Here is a 23,347-nt window from a genome sequence, read left to right on the forward strand (position 1 = left end):
GTGCTTTTTTGTTATTGTTGTCATGACTGTTGGGAATCTAATAGCTCTGAGAACTCCCATAGGACCTCCACGTTAGGACTGATTCAGTAATGTAAGGCAGGTGGTCTGGATAATGGGAGTGTTATTTGAAGCACTTCCTTGTTCCTACCAGCATCTTCTTAGTTTTCCTAGGTTCAGCGTGAGCCCAGACCTCTCCATGCAGTGCAGATTTCACCGAAGCATTGATAAAGTTGGGAGATGGTGCTAATTTATATTTGACGCAAAGGAGATATGGAGATGAGTACCATGCAACGTTTCCTCACATTCTTCCAATGGCTTTGTATAGAAGTTAAATAATATAGGGGACAGGAGTGAGCCTTGAAGAACTCCTCAAGTGAGGGATTCAGGGGTGAAGGAACAATTGTATGTGTGACATTCCCAATTCACTTAATTGTCCCAGATAATGGAAGAGAGAAGTTTAACTCTGAAATGTAGATCATGCTTTTCCCCATATTGGTGACAGGGTGACCTTGACATTATTTTCCTCTTTCTTATCTCATTTGTTTTCCATAACAATCCATTTAGTCCTTTCACTCCTGCTAGACCCATGTCTATGACCAGGCAGTTTCAGTAACTTGGAGTGACTCTCTACTGAGTTGGAGCTCTTAATTATGGTGCATAAAAATAATGCTGGAAGCCAAAGAGTTCTTAACCATGCTCTGTAATTCCTTTCTCCAGAGCTGTGTGTCTTCTACTGGCTCTCTTCACTGTTATAGAGCTCAGAATATTTTTGCTCTGCATAAATTATAGTTTGGACTTTGGATATATAATAAATGCATTAATGTGCATTCTGCACATCTGCCTAGACAACAAACTATTGGAATGAGCAGTCAGTCCATAGGCCTCCCCATCCCACCCTGAAACAAGGTGTGTTCACCTGCAGCCCCCAGTGACAAAAATTCTAGGGAAGTGCACAGTCACAAATTCCATTTGTTGTAAAAGAAATGGCAAACGTCTCTTTAAGGGCTTTGTCTACATGGTGCAGTGATGCACAATGAGGTGTGAATTCTGAAGCGCACCAAAATGCTACTCACTAACTGGCCTATGTAAACTCTGTTGGCATGCAGTAACAGTTCCTTAGTGCACATTATAACAGTCTGGTTCAACAGTACTATGTTTATGCCCATTAGGGAACTTATAGTGCGCATCAGCCAGGTCTACACAGGCAAATTAATGTGCAAGATATTCATGCACTTTAGAATTCACACCCCACTGGTGCACATTATCATAACATGTAGACAAACCCTGAGTCTGTGAAGCAGAAATAAATTTAAAATGTAAGTTTCATGTGTCAAATTATACTTATTTGTGCTGCTGTCAATATTATTGTGGTAGTACAGATTTTCCAGATACATCACAAAAAAATAAAAAGTCAAGGTCTCAGCCCCTGTAAATTAGCTATAAACCATTACTGATAATATATGATGTGGAAATGGGGGGAGGAGTGTGGAGTAAAGGGGCACAGCAGAAAACAAGGGGAAAGGAAATCTGGTTTTGGAGCATTATTTATAAGGATTCTGATTACTTTTACTTTTGGTTCTTTTTCACTTTGATGTTGTTAGAGGATCAGAGAAATAGCAATTAAAACACCGTATGGAAAAGTCTCACAGAATTTAATAGAGACAAAACAAATAGGGTTCGATAACAAGTTCTCCAAAAACCTATATGAGAATGCTTATTCCTTCTGTGGAATGTAAAAACATTGATATAAATCTAAAGAAAGTTGATTTCCTTAGGTTCTGTAGGATTTTACTTAAGAAGCCAAGACTTGAAAAAACTTGTTTTGAATCGATAGATCGATGTTATAGAAAGATTTGCACAGCTGCTGGGTACCTTATGGTCCCACTGAGTTGCCAGATGAGAATGCTCAGCTGCTCTGAAATTCAGGCCTTAGAGACAGAGCTGCTGTTTGTTTGATGCTGTTTTTGTGTTAGAATATATGTTGCAACTGATAGTCCTGTATATCACTCCTAATTGTTCTTTGCTTCCCTTTGGATTTTGTGACTGTACAGTAAGAAGAACACTAAAGAGTGGACTGACACCAGAAGAAGCCAAAGCACTGGGCCTCATCAGCACCTCTGAGATGCAGGTGTGAAATCCGCAAAGGTGGCTACAAGCAAAACCATCATGGGTGATACACGGGCTGACAACCATTCAGTGTGGCATTGTTCTACCAGCCTCATCTGCTGCTCCTGACATCCCGTCCTCTGTTAGTTTAATTTTGATAAGATATATAACAGAACAAACAAAAAGGGCTAAAGAAGGGTGTGTCACAGCTCAGCACTAAAACCTGACAGATACAAAAAGGAGTGTTTGAGTATTTCTAGATGAAAGCTTATAGCTTGTTCTCTCATGATGCATTGATGTTGGTATTAGGGGACTCTCCAGAGTATTCTTTTATTGTGTGAGCTATGTTTACGTTGGCTTTTCTTGTGGCCTGTTTTAGTCATTGTAAAGCATGGCATTTTGTCAGTGCAAGGAACAGTCCTTAAAGAGGCAAAATCACATCTGTTACAGTTACTGTGATCTTCCTAAGATTGTTTTATTGGACAGACATACACAAATCTGTACAACCCTATTTTTATCTCACCACCAAAGAATGTAAAAATGTATGTGTACTTATGTATATGTACAGTATAGATGTGTGTGTATGTACAACATACACATATAGTCCTGGGGTGAAATCTTGGCCCTACTGAAGTCAAAGGGCCAAAGATTTCACTCCTGGGGCCTTAAAATTCCACCTGACCTTCAGGAAAGAAGTGTCTTTTTACAGGAACTCAATGTTACTCAATGGAATTCACCCTGCAGGGCAGGAAATACCCTGCAGTGCAGGTGGAATGTTTAGGATTCTGAACTGCATGTGTGTGTATGCATGTACACTGTACCTAATATTGTGCACACACAGATAGCACAGAATACCTCTTACTGCTGAACTCTAGGTATACTGAGTCTTTCTACAATTTCAGAAATTTATGCCAACAATTTACATGCTAGATAAAGAGGTTCTGCTGCCAAGATCAAGAAGTTTGGTTCACCTGCCTGAGCCCTTCATGCTGCTTTTCTCTGTTGTGATGTAGCTTAGCGGTGATTTAGCTTCAAACTGATTGAACTGAACATGAAATGGCCCTGCTAAAATGCCTCTACATTTTGTCTTTTTTCATCAATAAAATAAATAGCGAGGAAACCACAGTGAACATTCCTCTTCCCACATAAGGAATTTGCTGTTTCCTCGTTCATCCTTATCTCACTGTTTATAATTGACTTCTATAAACATCTTCAGTATATGTCTGAGGTAAGTGCATGTTCTATTCTGGTCTATCCCCACATAAACGATCACACTCCATTGTCCAAACCAGACAGAATTTTAGAATATACTTTAATCAGCTCGACTTGCCTTTAAGTGTGGTACATCCACCTCAGTGAATTTGAACTGAACCTGTTTATACCCGGTTTTTGCCACTGCCAAAGCATTTTCATGGGAACTGCAGTTTAGTAACAACAACAAAAGGGAACATTTTGCACCAAAGCATATCTAGATGGAATGGTACTGAAGAATGCGGAATTAGCGCTTTCTGTGACCGTGGGCTGGGACTAAAGGTGTATTGACTCCTGCATTCTGTTCCACTTTGAGGACAGGAAGTGCTAAGGATAAGGCACCAAACAGGCAAAATTTCAACTATATATGAGACTGTGTTGAACACAGCATCCAAGTAATCTGAGAGCCAATCAACAAGCAATACTGATATAAATGACCTAGTAGAATCAAACTAAATGGAATATGTTGTGAAAACTCCCATCTGTGCAATTCTCTCCCTCAGCTGTTGGATTTCAGTCCTTATTGACAGTTGCCGGGAACCTTAACCCATCCAGTTCATGGGTAAATATATGTCCCTGCTCTGAGTCCCGGTTGTTACAGTATGGCATTGGGTTTACAGACATTGGTGAACATGTTTTCCTGCTATTTGGCTGTTAGTTTAGTTTAACAAGTGGATTTTGCAAGCAGACAGAAGCCATTCATTGGTTAGCTAGTAAATCATAGAGTAAAGAATGAGTTGAAAGTTGTAAAGAGGAAAGGACTGGTCAGAAAACTGAAGGAAATAGAATTTATTTAATCACATTCTTTCATTTTAAAAGAAATGATATGTTGCCATCAGGGTTTTGGAAAGGATCTCTGCATGATACAACACTTGGCCTTTCAGTATGTTTTCTTATCTTTCCGCTCAAGGTTGCATAAAACACATAGATGGATGTACTGGGGGTTTGTGGAGGTCAGTGAGGTCTGAGTGAGCAGTTTGGATTGGAATTCATGTCCTAGTTAAAAACAGATCTGAATCTGAGTCCTGCTCTGGTCAGATGCTGAAGGCCTTCTTCAAGGTGCTCAACTCCCATTCCTGGTGCTTGACACTTAGCAGGATTGAACTTTAAATTCCCTGCGTACTGTGCTGTATATGCAGCCTGAACAATGCGAATCTCCACTTTTAGTTAATATGGGAGGAATGCTGAAAGAGTAGATGGTGATTTGCCAGCGTAGTAATAGGAAGCAATTCTTGTGTTCGGGGACTGCATTTTAGTGGCATTTCCCTAGTGTCATTAAAGTTAAATGTCTCTCAGCTTGCATGTTCAAAATCCTTTGGATCCCCCTCATTTAACAGGGATTTAGAAATTAACAACAAAAATGTGAGTCAGGATTAATATTTGCTTAGGATGGGTGGTTGTTGCTTTTACAACTCAAGAAAGAGATCTTGGAGTCATGGTGGATAGTTCTCTGAAAACATTCACTTGGTGTGCAGCGGCAGTCAAAAAATCAAACAGAATGTTGGGACTCATTAAGAAAGGGATAAATAATAAGACAGAAAATGTCACATTACCTCTATATAAATCCATGATACGCCCACATCTTGAATACTGCGTGCAGATGTGGTCGCCCCATCTCAAAAAAGATATATTGGAATTGGAAAAGATTCAGAAAAGGGCAACAAAAATTATTGAGGTATGGAACAGCTTCCATATGAGGAGAGATAATAAGACTTGGACTTTTCAGCTTGGAAAAGAGATGACTAAGGGTGGACATGATAGAGGTCTACAAAATCATGACTGGCATGGAGAAAGTAAATAGGGGAGTGTTATTTACTCCTTCTCATAACACAAGAACTAGAGATCACCAAATGAAATTAATAGGCAGCAGGTTTAAAACAAACAAAAGGAAGTGTTTTTACACACAACACACAATCAGTCTGTGGAACTCCTTGCCAGAGGATGTTCTGAAGACCAAGACTATAACAGGGTTAAAAAAAAGAGCTAGATAAGTTCATAGAGGATCGGTCCATCAATGGCTATTAGCCAGTATGGTGTCCCTAGCCTCTGTTTGCCAGAAGCTGGGAATGGGTGACAGGATGGATCACTTGATGATTACCTGTTCTGTTCATTCCCTCTGGGGCACCTGGCATTGGCCACTGTTGGTAAACAGGATCCTGAGCTAGATGGACCTTTGGTCTGACCCAGTATGGCCATTCTTATGTTCTTACAATAGATTGTTTTAAATCTGATTAGGAAGGGTAAAAATAGTAGTTTACCAACTTCACATCTCCTGTTTCTTCTGCGCCCCCAAACATACATACATTCCTATAATTCAAGAACAGCTTTGATTTGGAAGCCCATATTTAGCAAGTTCTTAGTCTATAATGTGGAGTTATTTTTTCTTTGTTTGCTATTTTTTAATTGTAAACTGTTTTAAAAAGTGGCTAGAAAGACTTGACAAGCAGCACACAAGGGCCAGTTCCTGCTCTCTCTCGTGAACATGCAGTTCCTTGTTGTCTTCAAGCGGAATCGTGTATGCATATGTGAGAATAGAACTTGGCCCTGTATAAAGTTCAGATTGCTCTGGATTTCCAGCATCTGGATGCAGGAAAAACTGCAAGGTCTGTGAATGCTGAAGTTTCTCTGGTTAGGTACTTAAGAGCTCTGAAGGAAGGAAAAAAGGAAAAAAGAAAAAAAATTTAAAACACCCTATGCTGTTTTCCTAATGCTGAGACGAAATGATGCTTGATTAGGGAACACTATTGAAACTTATTTGTAAACACTTGATAATACAAGGGCCTATTTTGTGTTTGTCTTTATTTTTTGCGACAAATGGTTGAATTGCATTTTAGTTGCAATGTAAAGAGAAAGCAGTTTAATAGTTAAAGAGCAAGTCATTCAAAGGAGTTTGAGGGGGTTTATAATTCTATGTTCATGCAAAAAAATTAAACGTATTCTGTACTGTTCTAATTTGTTGATTTCACGTTGAGTGGCAAACAGGTACATAATGTTTAACCATTATCGAATCATTCATCACGTCAAACAGATATGAAATCTGCAGGCTTCTTTGAAAGAAAAGGATGGTTGATAGCAATGGGTGTATTTCTCCTTTTAAAGACTGTCTTGGGGCACAGTGTGTGTGTGTGAAAGAGAGAGAGAGAGAGAGCTGAGAATTGTAAAAAAAAAAATTGTAAAGTAGAAAAGGACATGTTTCTTAGACGAAGGACAAATACTGTAAAATTGTGTAAATGTCACTAATGTTTTTTCGTGTGGTGTGTAGCATAGTGTAAAATAGGCTTTTCAGCAGTGTTATTCTGTGAATTGTAATTTAAAAACAAGCCATGCATGGTCAAAGATATTATCTACAGGTCCTTTTTCATTCGTTTGTTTTTCTCATTTTAGGTAAAGATGTTTTGTTACGTGTTAAATTTAATTGTCCATGAAACTGCTTTTGTTTCTGAGTTTTACTTCATAAATAACTTGAATTACTGTTTAAGAATTTACTACACACAAGCACTCCTTCATTTGTATCCATCCTTAGGAAGCTTTGTCACTACAATGAGTATAACACAGGGGGATTTTCCTTTTTAACACACCCCTATTTTGCCTCTCCTCCTCCACTCCATCCCTTCCTCACATTCTAGAAAATGCAGTCTCTCTTTTTTTCCATGCCATGCAGGGTCAACATGAGAAACTGACCTCAGACCTGTGTCCAAAATTTCTTGATATAAGTAGTAATAAAGCTCACCTCTACAGCAGTATGTAAACACATCTTGCAATAAAGCTTTCTAAAGCACTGTGTTGGTTGCTGATTTTGTTGACGTATCCAACTGGGACCTTGGTTGGCTATATTTTTAAATTTTGTGTTCTTTATGCAGCCATGAAGCCACTACACAAGCAACAAAATGCCATTGTTAAACCACCTGAGTGGCCTGGCAATGAAAAGCTAACCTTAAAGTTTTATCTCTGCTTTCACAGATTGAACTGAATGTACAATCCTGGGTGAAGTAAATGTGTGTGTGTCTGTCTGTCAGTCCGTCCGTCCAGTTCTCAAGGATTATAGTAAGCTAATACTGAAATCCCCACCAAACATGATGGGATGCTGCTTTCTCCCATTAACTGGCAGTCAGTGCTTACTTTGTAATGAAAGAGGTGCCAGGGCTCAAGCAATTTTTTTACTTTCATGACTGATGTGTTGAGCTGAGAGGTCCCAGGGCTATAAACTGTCAAGCCCAGAGGTGCTGAGGCACAGCCCTGGCAAGCCCTGGCACAGATTAAGCACTACTGGCAGTTGATGCATTTTTGATTTTTGTCTTTAAAGCAGTCCATGCAGCAAGAGGCTTGTACAAAGAACCCATCATTTATAAATGCAGATCTCTGACTCTCCTGCACTCAGGTGAGTATTCCGATTGATGCTGCACAGTGAGACGGAATTCCTGAAACTCTTGATTACAGAGCCATAAAAATGGATATTGGGAGAATAAAATGGAAACATGCCTCTTAACTCAATTGAAATGTGTTTCATGCATCACCTGGGTACCTAAACTCTGGGCAACAACTGCGTGTGCCATGGGGGACAGGGCCGGCTCCAAGTTTTTTGCTGCCCCAAGCAAAAAATTTTCCCACACTCCCTGGCCCTGCCCCATCCCAACCCCTTCCCCAAATCCCTGGGCCCACCTTCTCCCCCAGGCATGCTGCATTTCCCCTCCTACCTCTCCCTCCCAGGCAAGCCTGAGAGGGAGGGGGGAGAAGCGGAGCGGTGGCGCTCTTGGGGGAGAAGGCAGAGGTGAGCTGGAGGGAGCGGTTCCTCTGCCCCCCCCCCCCGGGTTACTTCCTGCGGCCCTCCCTGCACCCCCACCACCACAGCTCATCTCCACTCCCCCTGCTCCCCTGAGCGCACTGCCACTCTGCTTCTCCCCCCTCCCTCCCAGGCTTGCTGTGCTAATCAGATGTTTTGCGGCAAGCCTGGGAGGGAGGGGGGAGAAGCAGAGTGGCAGTGCGCTCGGGGGAGCAGGCAGCAGTGTAGCAGAGGTAAGCGGGGGGGAGCGGTTCCTCTGCCCCCCCCAGGGTTACTTCCTGTGACCCTCCCTGCTCTCCCCACTGCTGCAGCTCACCTCTGCTGCCGCCGCTTGGAAAGTGCTGCCCTAAGTACATGCTTGGAGTGCTGTTGCCTGGAGCCGGCCCTGGGGCCAGTGTCACCACAGCTCCCCCCATTCATGGTGTGTTTCCATCTGTCTGAATTAGAGTAACAGGGCTGTTTGGAGGGACATCATAGAAAAGTGATAACTATTGTACTCTACTAAATAAGAACAGTCTTATGAAGAACTTTGATTTCCAGTGCAATTGGTAAAAAGTGTAATAAGCTGCCCAAATATATTTATCTTTTTATGTTACATGTACAGTCAGGTAAGGTTAGGTTACAGAGTTCAAAGACCATTAAATGCTTTTGTGGCAGCACCCTAGATGCTTAGCTGTGTTGACAAAGAGTTTAGCAGATGATTTCACATATCACCTTGAACCCCTAGAGCGATAGAAACAGTTGTAAGTTATCATCTATGTAACGCTTCCTATGGAAAACAGTGACTTGCTTCTTCCTAGATCTTCTTTTCCAATAATTTCATATAAAAGATGCCCCATGGGATCTATATGTATCTCTTGAAGAGCTGCTTAGCATTCCAGTTGCGCTGTTGTAAAGTCTAGAGGATAAAAGGCTACTAGCCAGAAATGTGGTAATGCTTTTTAAAATAAATATATAAAACAAGTTTATTGGCCAGACACTTTTCTCTTCTATCACAATATATCCATTAGTAATCCTAAATTCCAGATGTGCAGTGACAACACATGCATGGATTTTTCAGACTCAGTACTCAGAACTCATTTTTTGTCACAGGGAAGCCTCTGGACTCCAGTCAGAGAACAAATATGTCTGCAGCTTATCCACTGCATAGCTGCATGCATAGTTTGTAACCCAGGAGTAATTGATTATTTTTTGTCAAGGTCCAAATTTCTTGGTCAAGGTATAGTCCAAGGTCCTGACTCCAGAGAAAATAATAAAAAATAACAACGAGAATAATACGTAAATAAAAAGATTTAATGGTCCATTCAAAAGCATCTGGTGATCTGGATTTGGCCTAGGGACTGTCTTTGACTACATCTATTGTAGCCCTTGCATAATAGTTTCACCCTGAAAACACACAGATTAAATTGAGAAAAGACCTTTTTCCTTTTTGTAACATCTCCACATTTTCTGATGGGAATGTAGTTTGGAAAAGAAGAAGGCTCCTTTCTATTCAGAAATCTTTACCTCCAGTGAATTTCAATAACTGCTGTTTTGTATTATACCACAATCTGATGAGACAAACCTCTGCTGGGAAATCCTGAATGGAAAGCGTCTACTTTGGATGCCATGCTGTTGAGGACCCCCCAATCCCAGGTTTTCCTGAATTGCTTTGGAATAGGAGCATGGTCTACCTGTAGAAGGGTATGATGTGTTTTGAGGCCACTCCACTTCTAACATTCGGATGGAATCCTTTTCCTTTCTGCCACCTAGCTCTCTCTCCATTCCACTGGGTTCTCCCCTTGCCGCCATTGCTGAGATGGGATCTTCTGCTTTATTTTTGGGTGACTCACACTTTGAGACACCTTGATTTTCAGAGGAGGGATGCCAGCACTTCTGACTATCTGGCCCCCATAGATGTGTCCCGTTGGACACCTAAAAACACCAAACCCTTAGACAATGGCCTAAATTTTTTAAAGTCTCACCACATCTGATACCACAGGTAACCAGCATCACCTCAGGTACATATTACAAGTCTATATGAAGGCCACATGGTGAAAGCTCAGATCTATGTGATGTCAAATGCCACATCCAAAAATGACAACAGAGTGAAAATTATCTTTTTAAATAAAGTGATGAAACATTCCAACTCCTGAATGAGAACTCAAAAACTGGGTCTCCCTGCCCAACCCTCCCTTCTGTGTGTAAAGGGAGGCTTAAATAACCTTGGCAATATCTAGCAAAGGAAAGGGATTGTTAAAATGAGGCCTTGTATATCTTTTTAACAACCTTTTTCCCCACATAAAATTGTGGAAAATTATTGACCTCATAGCACAGTCAAAAAAGTTATTCTTGCTAAATGCCAAGATATTATATCAACATTTGACTAGAAATTAGACTATCCTCACATAGGGTTTCAAATCTGTTTGGCTGGAACATTTCACAAGTATTCTATATTAATTACAAGGAACAATGAGGTTATTCAAGATAACAAATAAAAATCTAAAGAAAAAAAGCATTGACCATAATGCTCTAAATATATTTAGCTGTGTTCATAGTGATAAGAGAAAGACAGCAAATATCACACAATGGTCACTAGAGCCACATTCGAAAAGACCTATTGCGATGGGCAACAGCATCAATGGAAAGACTCCCACTGACTTCATTGGGTGTTGGATCAGGCCACAAAAGATAACTTCTGTTACTGGCTATTAGCAAATGAACTTGATGATGGTTTTGGAGTATTTCTCTGACAAAGTCATATCATTCCAGCAGTTTTTAAACCCCATTGATTTCATTGTGGGAACTCTCCTTAAAAAAATGGATGGCCCGAAAGCCAACTTTGAAACCTTATTCCCAAAACAAATTATGTTAAAAACAAGTTCAGTTTGAAAATGTCCCAAAATAATATTTTATTTGTACAAACATTCTACACCTTTTAAGAAACCCAAACATAATGTATCTGAAAAAGAAACACTTTAGGGAATGCCTTTGCCATATGATCTTCCATAACATACTACCATCCCAGCCAGACTTAGATAACCCAGAGAGCCTTAACTTTGTCCTTTTGTTTTGTTCTGTGATGGAAATATGCTGTTGAGAGCATACAATTAATGTATATAGCCATTGTTGTTATTTTATTGTTACTATTTATTATTTATTAACATTCAACAAAAATTTCCAAAGGAAATTCTACGGTGCATTAAGTTTTGTGCTATAATTTCACATTATATGATGTACTCATAGAGAATATGCTTAGAAATGGAATTGGGATGGTTGGTTGGTTTGGTGGTAAGGAACGTTTGATTACGTGGTGATGTAGGTTTATATAAGTGTAGGTAGATGCTGAAAGTTTGTATTTTTCACTATCCTGCATAGCTATTAATGTAATTTATTTATGATGAGTGTTTATTAGTGTTACAATACACTGGACATAGATCCCTTCAATAGGCAAGTGGATCTTATCTCCTAGTAATCTGTTATTTTGACCTATATGTATAATGTTGCCAATTGAAAGGGCAAAGCTATAGTTATGTAGATAGTGTAAATCAGGTGAAATTATGAGTGAAGGAGGACTATATGGCCACCAGAAAGGGGTGCGATTCATGAACTGTTTCCTGCCTTAAAGTTTTTACATTCTAAAAGATATAAAACAAATGAGTGTGTGGAGATGGGGATATTACACACAAGGAATCTGGTGAAGAATTGGCACAGCTTTGTAAGTTACAAGTATTGTTTTAGCAGCAGAGAATCCTGTGGCACCTTATAGACTAACAGACGTTTTGGAGCGTGAGCTTTCGTGGGTGAATACCCACTTCGTCAGACGCAGGTAGTGGAAATTTCCAGGGGCAGGTATATATATGCTAGCAAGCAAGCTAGAGATAACGAGGTTAGTTCAGTCAGGGAGGGTGAGGCCCTGTTCTAGCAGTAGAGGTGTGAAAACCAAGGGAGGAGAAACTGGTTCTGTAATTGGCAAGCCATTCACAGTCTTTGTTGAGTCCAGAGCTGATAGTGTCAAATTTGCAAATGAACTGAAGCTCAGCAGTTTCTCTTTGAAGTCTGGTCCTGAAGTTTTTTTGCTGCAGGATAGCCACCTTAAGGTCTGCTATAGTGTGGCCAGGGAGGTTGAAGTGCTCTCCTACAGGTTTTTGTATATTGCCATTCATGATATCTGATATAAGTATTGTTTTGTTGTTTGTTTTGTTTTCACTTGTTTAACTTGGGGATAGAGGTAGGTTGAGAAGGAAGGCCAGAAATGGGGAGGAAAGGGAAGAGGGACATTCGCGGCTCACCACATGACTAGCCATGCTTAGCATGCTGGGGTTTGTAGGTGTCTTGGCAGAGTTGAACCTTAAGGAAGGAGTCGAAAGAGAATATAAGCAAGAAGCTTTTCAGATTTGATCAGCGTTTTTCCCAGGCAGCCTGGAGAAGGCATTTTGGTGTTAAAGGGAGGAGTTGACTGTTGGGCAGTACAGGCTGGGATTGGTGGGTGAATGAAGGCAGGGGCTGGAGCTGTTTGTCCAGCTGTCCTGAATAGGACTCTCCTGGCTCCTGTTTATCCTGCTGCTGACTTCTTTATTCCAGCAGAAGCAGGTGCAGAAATGATTGCTGGACGGTTGCTAAGTGACTTGTTCCTCCCTGTCCCTCCCATTCCTGGAGCAGCAAACATGATACCTCTTTGGGGCCCCCTCAAGCTGCAGCCTCAGTGCACCATTTGATACTCTGCCTTGAGTTTAAGGCCATTAACATGCTGTTGCAGTGGTGTGGGGGGAACCACAAGGGGCCAAAACAAGGTGGAAATGATCAGAAAGAGTGCCAGTATGGCAAATGGCCTCAAAGCATGGCAATCTGAGTAATGCATAAGGTGGCCTGTGATCTCAAGAGGCCACACAGCCAGCCATATTATACAGGAGGGTGGCTACACTCTACTTCATTTTCTTTAGGGGTCCTCAGCTGTAGCCGTCGCAATCCTCAGTTGGGCCAATTTTACATGTCTTTTCCATACGGATTCACTAAATCTGCAGTGATTGACCTGGAAAATACAGCAGGATAGCACATTTGGCTACTGAATTCATACGTTAATGTAATGCATTGGCCCTGTCAGAGAGTTAATTGAGCCCCTTGGAGGAACTCTCAGAAATGTCACAGACAAAAAACTTGGGGTTAAGATTTGGGATTATTTTCGCATTTGTAAATCTCTCCTTGTCCCAACTGATTAAAATATTCTTCTTTAATACACTTTTGAGACCAACGAGTAAGTCTAAACTGCCCAGCTGATACGGGGAACAGGAAAGATGGGAATTAATTAATTAGATAGTATCCACTTTCCAGACTGTTTAGCAGCTTGATTTTTCTCTCGGAAATGCAAAAGGGAATAGTTTTTTGGGAGAAAGCTGACTTATTTCAATGCCGAACATCAGATGATTGCCTTTTTCACTTGTCTACTGCCAGCATAGCAATCACAATTTACAAAATAAAAAATAAAAAAATGCTCTAAAAAACAGCCTAGTGAGAAAGACAAGCTATTTAAAACTGCAGAAGGCATTGATAGTGTTAGCTATATTAGAATACATAGAATCCATCACAAAACAAACAATCAGGTACTCAAATGCTACAGAGATGAGGACCATATCAGTACTCAAAGTGAGAAGAGTTGTGAGCTTCTTAAAATAATTCTGCTGCCAAAAAAATGCTAGAGTGCAAAAGAAATGCAACAGAACAGGTCTCTATAACTCTTTCTTACAATAGTGTCATCTCTAAGTCTTGGTGTATAGTTTTCTCTTCTACAAGAGGCAGAGAGCAAAGAGAAGAACGCCTGTAAGAGATGTTTCTTTTTAATGGCCGATGGCTAGTGGTTGGCTTATACTCTGAAGCATGAAAGTTTACAACCCTTAAACATTTTCTCCTATGCTGTGTAATTGTGGAGGTTCTTGTTATGCATATAAGTGTCTAAATATTTTTGAATAGGCCTAAGCTGTTGGCAGCAGTAATGTCTTGTGGCAATGAATTCCACTGGTTCATTGTGTAAAAAAGTATTTTCACTTATCCTCTCTGTCATATCTAAGTGCTTGACCCTTAATTAAGACTCCAAATCTTTAATTAGAACTGAACCTGAAGTAGTAGTCATATTCTAACAGTTACCACCAACAGTATCTGAGGTACCTGAGTTTTCATCTGGATTTAGACCAGGAAATAGCTGCAGGGTCTGAAGGCCCATTGTGTTGAAAATGTTGATTTTCTAACAGTGAACCCTGTAGTGAGGAAAATATTCAAAACACCACGTTTTAAACTAAAATCACCATATGTCGTCACATCTTTTTGTAGCCTGTTTTATCAAAGTGTCCTCACTTCTTGCAGTCTCATTGAAAATTTTTGCAGGGTGTTTAAATCATAGAAGATTAAGGTTGGAAGGGACCTGAGAAGGTCATCTAGTCCAAACCCCTGCTCAAAGCAGGACAAATCACCAGACAGATTTTTACCCCAGTTCCCTAAATGGCCCCCGTAAGGATTGAACTCTCAACCCTGAGTTTAGCAGGCCAATGCTCAAACCACTGAGCTATCCCGTGAGACTAGACGGTTATAATTTTGAAAGGTTAGAGAATTTTGGGAAGTACAACTAGTTGAAGGGTATTGGAATATAGACCTGTTTCTAGACTGTGAGTCATCAGAACACTAAAGAACTTCTGGAATTCTGATTTTTTTTATAAGCTTTACTTTTGTGAAAATGGAAAAGAACAAACCTAGGATTTTTCCATCTTGGGAACCAGTTTGGTGATTAGAAGGGGGAAGATATGACAGGCTGGGAAACCACAATCAGAAACATTTCCACATAGCTGGAATATGAGGAGTGAACAATCTGATGTAGATTAAAGTGATACCTATAAAATTACACTGAGAAGTTTTACTTGTTGCCCCTGTAAATACATTCATTTGGATAATTTGGCTCCCAGGAAAACTGTACTTTAAAACTAAGTGCAACTTTGCATGATTGTCTGCATGAGGATTACTTTACTCACACCTAAAATGGGATTAATATTCAGCAGCTGTTTTATTCCAGGAACATTACAAAATAGACTTCTTATCTGAGGATATGAGTGATTTCTTCATTTGGACTGATACAACATGGAGCATTGTAGCCAGTTAATGATTCAGATTGATTTTTAGCAGCCCCGGCACCAGGGCTCCCACCCTTACTCTTGCAAAAAGGGCTGCAGTATCTCTCTCAACTGAAGGAAGATGGAAACAAAGTTGCCTGACACTGCTCTTTTGTCAGTAGTAAAGAGCTGTGTAATTTCTGAAGACACAGAGGGTTAAATTCCTCACTCAGTTCCAACTCTTCAACCCCACTGACTTCAGAATGTGGCCTTACAACCTTATCCCAGGATTCTGACATAAAGTTTTCTTAGGCCATGTCTGCACTTACAAGTTTACAGTGGCACAGCTGTACCGATATAGCTGTGCTGCTGTAAGAGCGCTCATGTAGCCGCGTTATGCTGACGGGACGGAGCTTTCCTGTCAGCATAATCAAACCAGCTCAATGAGTGGTGGTAGCTACGGAGGCAGGAGAGCATCTCCTGTTGACATAGAGCTGGGCACACAAGCACTTATGCCAGCAAAACTTCTGTCGCTCAGGGGTGTGTTTTTTCACAACCTCGAGCGGCGAAAGTTTTGCCAACATAAGTGCTAGTGTAGACATGGCCTTAGACCAGGGGTGGGCAAACTCTTTGGCCCGAGGGCCACATCGGGGAGTAGAAATTGTATAGTGGGCCATGATTGCTCACAAAATTGGGGTTGGGGTGCAGGAGGAGGTGAGGGCTTTGGTTGGGGGTGCGGGCTCTGGGGTGAGGCTGGGGATAAGAGGTTTGAGGTGCAGGAGGGGGTTCCATGCTGGGATTGAGGGGTTTGGAGTGCGGGAGGGGGATCAGGGCTGGGGCGGGGTGTTGGGAGAGGCTCAGGGTGCAGGCTCCGAGTGGCGCTTACCTCAAGCAGCTCCCTTCTGCAGCTCCTACATGTGGAGCGGCTCCTGACCCTGCACCCCAGCTAGAACACCGGAGCGGGGCCATGCCGCGGCTTCCAGGAGCCATGTGATGCAGCCCCCCTGCCTAGCTCCCCAGTGGAGCCGGATGCAGCCCACAGGCCGTAGCTTGTCCACTCTTGCTATAGGGTAACCATTAAGAAAAAAATAACGCAGTACATGGCTGCTTTTAACATTTTTGATCCTTAAGAATAGTTCTGGCAAGATTTCAAACTTTGCAACCTACATTTTCAAAACTTTTGGTTGGGAGTAGAGCGGCTATAAGATGACTGCCTTGTGGTATATGTTTTCAAAGTCTTCACTGATCCTTGGCAGTAATACCACCATCCACAGATTCAGAAAGAACTTTTGGCTGCTGTTTCTGACCATGATAAATTTCATGAATATATTTATGCCCAGAGGGTAATTGAAGTTGAAGTAGGCCATAAGCTTTTGAAGGCCACTTTTTTTAAAAATTAACTTTTGTATCCATTCCCTATGAGTTTGCAAAGTTTGTATATGAGGCTCCAAAAACACTCAATGCCAGTTCAATATAAGCCTGGTAAATAATTGACTTGTTATTGCTGATGTTTTATTTAAAGTTGTCATGCCTAGTATTATTTTCTTTTGATGAATGTGATCAAGGATTTCATGTTTAATTTTATGCCAGTTGTATTTCTATTTACCAGTGAACTGGGATGAAGTGAAGCAAACATTTCAGGCACGTACTGTCTCACAGACACAGGAAGAATTGCTATGTAAGTGGCCTGAAAGGAGATCTGTGGTTACAGATTATGTGACATAGGCAGTAATTGTAGTTTGTCTGAAGGCAACAGAGATATTATTACCTTCTATGATGGATGAAAGCTTTCAAATGGTTTATAAATGATCACCCAAATAAAGCACCTAGTAGAAATATTGGGCCAGATTATAAGATGATGTAAAACAGCACAACTCCACTGAAGTCAATGGAACTATACCAACCAAGAATCTAGCCCCATTATCTTCTGGCCAGATGTAGAGAAGTGGCTAAATTCTGCCTTCTGATACAGGTATGAACTTCCATTTACTTCACTGGAAACTGTGTGTGTGTGAAGGGAGAATTTGATCTGGGGCCTTGAATGGGATATTGCCAGCCCAGCGCAAACCAAATTGTATGAAAGAGTCCCTTGTGTCTGAAGCACCTGGACCATCCATGGTTCAGTGGCAATAAGAGCTGCTCATTTTCAGTACAAAGTTGTGATTACTGAATTCCACTGCATTGCTGTTTGTTGGTTTTTTAAATTAACATCTACGTGTTGGAAAACAATCGGTGACTATCATCTGGCATGAATTAAAATTCTTCTTTATGGCTACTTTAATATCATGGTATGATGGATGATGATTTATTTATAGGAGCACCACCTAGGAGTTGTAATTGTGGATCAAGGCCTCCTTGTCTGAGGTACTATACAGGTGAGTAAAGCAAAAACAATTTCTCCCCCAGGGAGCTCACTAATCTAACTGTACATCTGGATTGTGTCATCAGGCCCAAGTCAAAGACCAGGTAGCTTTAGCCACCCAAGATGTTCTATAATTTTCTAGAAATGAACAACTTGGAGTATCTCATCATTAGAGAGAGAATTTGGATATTACATCATGTAAAAGCAAAATGACTAAGAGATGGGGGACAGTGACTGGACACTTCACTCCAGCCTCAGACCCTGGCAGTATTTTCATTCACCATGGCAGTGGATATGAAAAAAGCAACATGCAAACTTACTAAAAAAGGATTCCTATATACATCACTGTTAACAGATGACAGCTCCACTAGCTCTTGCTATATGCAGACATGTGCATCTCACCTCAGCAACCACTGAGACATCCTATCTCCACAAAGCATGTCTATGATCTGCTGTACTATATGTCGTTTAGGCCATTGAACTCTGGTGCACCAGAAAATTCTGTTTCGCCTTTATATTGTATTGACACAAGTTGTAGATAAATTGATAGAGGTTAAGGCCAGAAGACTCCATTAGATCTCGTCTGACTTCTTCTATATCATAGACCATTAAATTTCACCCAATGACTCCTGTATTGAGCCCAATAACGGTGACTAAAACATAATTTGTGGTTTGGCTATCGCATATTTTGCAGAAAGGCATCCAGTCTTGATTTGTAAGGCATTAGAATCAATTTCACTCATAATTTTCCTCAACTTTGGGAAATTCTCTCCTTTGAAGTACCAAATATATACACACTACTGATTGGGACTATTGTTGGTTGCACATATTAAATGTAATCAAATGATAGTCACTGGTCTTACACAATCACCAACTTCCAGTCCAGTGATTAATTTATTTTGGACCTCATAATGGAGGATAAAAATGGAGTTACCTCATGCTGGATGCAATGACCATTCATGTTAGAAAATTATAGGGAAAAATAGGGACTAATTTACAGTGGTCACCAGTAAAAACATAACGGTTCACATTTGCAAATGATCAGCATGACTGTGGCATTCACTGTACTAACTCGGTGGTAACATTTATTAGGCAAAAAATAAAACTGTAAAGATTTGTGGATCCAAATATATATACTATATAATTGCCCTGATTGCACCCTTTTCAGTTCATTCAACGTAACCATTTTGAGCAAGATTGTATCTTGACTTCCATCCTGTGAGACTCTGTTAAGTATAGATGAAGTGTAAATTAAGATAGAATTTGCCTCTATGGCTCAAAATATGCATGGAAATGAAATCTGCCTTCCAAGGAAAACTTTATTAACGTGGAATTTGGTTTTAATGATCACTATGTGCAGACATAATTCAGCATATGATTAAGATCTTGCATCGCAAAAGCCAGTTTCCCTTTGTGATAATGCATTTACCAGTGCTTGTACCGATCACTACCACGTTGTGTTGATGAACTGTATTTATCAATGATGTATACAACATAACTTCAAATATTTAAGCCTTGGGCTATAAGGATAAAGTTGGAAGTGTTTTCTCTAATGTTTTCAAAGGCAGGAAGGAATTTCACAGCTTTTTGACTGAAGTTGACTGTAAATAAAGAATTTGAAAGCTTGTTGGAGTGCCAGTTACAGCCAATTATAACTTGACTCACTTGTCTTGGCACCAAAATGACATAACAGCTTTTACCCGGTCCTTCTAAATTGGAGATTTTGCTTCTGTGCACAGAACTGATTGAAGGAAGCTTGCTGTTTCATAGATCCCATGTAGAGAATGATCAAAAGGAGGAGGATTGCCTACAATGAAACATGGGACAGAAAATATTAATAAAATATATTGCTAATAATTCTAAGCTAAATACTACTACTAGGAACAATCTACCAGGCACTAAATTTTAGGCAAGGCCCTGAGCCAAAAACTTTAACTCACTCTTTCCCCTAATAACTCTGGATCCTGTTACCTAAGCTCTGTCCTGCACCTCAAGCACCATTCTTCCCCCCCGCCCCCGCAAGTGGTCTTGTTGGCAACAATATCATGGGTATTATTTTATTAGTAGTGTCATGATATTTAGAAGTAGTCTACATAAGGAATAAGAGAATCCATTTTTAAAAGTTTTCTTTACACAGTTCTGAATACTAGAGTTCTCATAAATCCATTAGACAGAGCATTTTAATCTAGCCTATAAAATGTCTCCATTTTGATGGTATCCTCAGGCCAATTTCCGATTTGAGATACCCATAAGCAAAGATTTTATTCTAATTAGGAATATCTGAGAGAGTAAAAGGGTGGCAGGGAACCTTTCTACAGCAGATGACTCTCCACTGTTGTTGCTGCAGCTACAGCCTTTCCTGACAAGGTTCTGTCCTTTCCTTGATTAAGTGAAAATTGGATAAGGCGGCCTCTTGTGACAAACCCCTCGAAAATAGGAGTTTGAATGAGGACCTGCATTTCTCATCTGAACTGCAGTCACTGAGAGCAGCAGGCTCACACACTAGTAGCCAAAATACATTGAGGCTTACTGTGCTTTCCAAAGCCATATAATTAATTATCTAAGTAAACCCAATTTTTCTTCTCCCATCCCTCTTCCCTATGATGTACCCCTTTTTCTTCATACCCCCCTTATTCTTTCCTTACCTTTGCTTGTTGGCAGATGTTATCGGCATGTTTTGCCTTAATCTGGAACAGAAAAATCTGCTTCTTCCAGCACTGATATCAGTGCAGCAGGTGGGAAGCATATAGGAGAACCCAGCCAATTCACACACAAACTTCTCTTGAGAGATTCTGGGGAAAGGAGGAGTGAAATTTATTCAAGTGTCCTGTTGTGCAGTGACCTACCCCTTGAGTATAATATATTTTGAACCAGCCTGTTACTGGGATGATTTCTGTATAAATCAGGGCCACCCAGAGGATTCAGGGAGCCTGGGGTCTTTGGCGGCGGGGGGTTTCCTTGTCAGGAAAGGCTGTAGCTGCGGCAACAACAGTGGAGAGTCATCTGCTGTAGAAAGGTTCCCTGCCACCCTTTTACACTCTCAGATATTCCTAATTAGGATAAAATCTTTGCTTATGGGTCTCTCAAATCAGAAATTGGCCTGAGGGCACCATCAAACTGGAGACATTTTATAGGCTAGATTAAAATGCTCTATCTAAGACCCACCAAAGACCTGGCACTTCAGCGGCAGGTCCCAGGGCAGAAGGACCCCCTGATGTGGGTCTTCAGGTCACTTTGGCAGCGGGTTCTGGATTGGAAGGACCCCGCACCACCAAATTGCCGCCAAAGACCCAGAGTGGAAGAAGCTCCGGGGGCCCGGGCCCTGCGAGAGTTTTCCGGGGCCCTCAAAGGAAGTGAAGGACCCTGCTCCAGGGGCCCTGAAAAACTCTCGTGGGGGCCCCTGTGGGACCCAGGGCCTGGGGCAAATTGCCCCACTTGCCCCCTCGGGCGGCCCTGGTATAAATATATTTATATAGTTTAATGGGAGACTGGAAGGAAAAGCAAACAGAAAGGAAATGGTGGCTCAAGATAAGTTACCCTTCAGCAAATGTTTACAGGACAATGGAAAAGCTAGAGCCTCTGAGGAGTGTGGCTTGACCTCTTGTTGAGCCCACTGGACTGGTTTGATCCAGAAGGGCAAAAGACCAGACACTGACAAAAACAAAGGGAGGAGGAAGTTGTTGGTGAAAACAGATTGAAACCCCGGACCTACTGGGGTGTGTGAAGAAGTTAGGTCTGTCCAGGCTATGAGGGGGATGGCAAGCCTTTCGGTAACATAGACATGCTAGTGTAGACTACTTGTTTTAAAATCCCTTTTCTTGAAATGCTTTTTTCCTACTGGTAAAATAAACTATATTTTGCTTTTTGAGAAGGCTGTCTGGACACTACATATGGCACTTGTCACAGACTCCTGAGGGAAGTACCACAGGTGCTGCACGCAGACTGACTTGCTGGGTAATCATGGCTGTGACACATGTAGGATTGTGCCCCAAGGCCTAGTGAGAGAATCATAGAATTCTGCCTCAGGATAGGTAAAGGCAAGAGGCCTGACACCTACAGTGGTCAGTGAGAGGCCAGAAAAGGTACAGAGGTGCCTCTAGCCCTGCAATTGTGACAATCATAGCTCCTTTCTGTCCATAACAATAAATTAATCTTCCTTCATTTTGACTACAGTGCTTCTGAATCAGCTAGCTTTTTTTAAAAAGAAAACAAAATGGATATAAGAACTGTTACCCCCCCAAAACAGATTTAGGGTAGCCCCAGATTAGCTCACCTATTGCCCCCTCCCAGATTTACCAAAGGTTCTTTCAAAAAAAGTTCACATATTAACCAGTCTGTTTTCCTAAGGTCTGGGTCTCCAAGGTGGCTAAGGAAACACTTGGAGGAAACAGATACGGCCTTCCAATAAATGATTGACACAAGCAGTATTCTTTCCAAAACATGACACCTATTATTGATACAAATAACAATCTAAACATAAATCCCTTATAACAAGTTAAAGCTCTTCAAACCACATTGCCTTATAGTTTGAAATGATACTAAGTGGCTGCTCCCTGCTTACAGTGATCAGTCATTCACAGGTAGCTGACAGCAATGTTTAGATGTTCATTAGGTTTCACATATAAATCCCTCTCACAATCAACACACGTACATACTTCTGAATTAAGTCCCACACACATAGATACTAACATTCCTATGCTATGCTATAACTATAACTAACTATTCCTTTGTCTGACAGATGTATGGAGCCGATGGCACAGTATCTTCTCTGTGCTCGCCTTTTCTTCTCCTTTCTCTTTTCAGGTTTCACAGTAGCAGCTGTGTTAGTCTGTATCCACAAAAAGAACAGGAGTACTTGTGGCACCTTAGAGACTAACCATAAGCAAAGATTTTATAATAAATAAATTTGTTAGTCTCTAAGGTGCCACAAGTACTCCTGCTCTTTTTGTCTTTTCAGCAGCTCTCAACCGGCAGGTCTCTCAACCGTCCTTTCTGCTGTGCCCTTCTTCTCTCTCTGTCTGCTGCTTCACTGGCTTTTATACCCTACTTTGCTAACCATTACCTGTTAATCATCCCATTTGACCATTATTTCTGCTATCTGTCGATCATTGCTTACCACTAATTCTACTATATGACCTTCAGGCTACATTCTATTTACCTCACAGTGTTAAGATCTGTTTATCATCTTTTCCTGCCACTTTGGTTTTTATTGCTATGTGACCTTCAGCTTCCATCTAACAGTGGAATGACTCTTGGGTTTGGTCTACACTACGTGTTTAAACCGATTTTAGCAGTGTTAAACCGATTTAACACTGTACCCATCCACACTACGAGGCCGTTTATATCGATATAAAGGGCTCTTTAAACTGGTTTCTGTACTCCTCCCCGACGAGAGGAGTAGCGCTAAAATCGGTATTACCATATCGGATTAGGGTTAGTGTGGCTGCAAATCGACGGTATTGGCCTCTGGGTAGTATCCCACAGTGCACCACTGTGGCTGCTCTGGAAAGCAATTTGAACTCGAATGCAGTGGCCAGGTATATAGGAAAAGGCCCGCGAACTTTTGAATTGCATTTCCTGTTTGCCCAGCGTGGAGCTCTGATCAGCACGGATGGCAATGCAGTCCCAAATCCAAAAAGAGCTCCAGCATGGGCCGTACGGGAGATATTGGATCTGATCGCTCTATGGGGAGACAAATCTGTTCTATCACAGCTCCGTTACAGAAGATGAAATGCCAAAGCATTTTAAATAAATCTCCAGGCTATGATACAGAGT

General features: G+C 41.1%; 1 protein-coding gene across 10 annotated transcripts in view; it reads left to right on the plus strand.

Moving 5' to 3' along the window:
* Positions 1-23,347, plus strand: part of FHOD3 (formin homology 2 domain containing 3) — a 1,052,879-nt gene that overhangs the window by 684,736 nt on the left and 344,796 nt on the right. For all 10 annotated transcript variants that reach the window (XM_075062615.1, XM_075062616.1, XM_075062618.1 and 7 more), the window contains one exon: positions 2,052-4,795. In XM_075062615.1, the coding sequence (XP_074918716.1) occupies positions 2,052-2,134 (83 nt within the window). In that variant the 3' untranslated portion in view covers positions 2,135-4,795. The remainder of the gene's footprint in view (positions 1-2,051; positions 4,796-23,347) is intronic.

Source organism: Chelonoidis abingdonii, chromosome 2, assembly GCF_003597395.2.
Source record: "Chelonoidis abingdonii isolate Lonesome George chromosome 2, CheloAbing_2.0, whole genome shotgun sequence".
NCBI lineage: Eukaryota > Metazoa > Chordata > Testudines > Testudinidae > Chelonoidis > Chelonoidis abingdonii.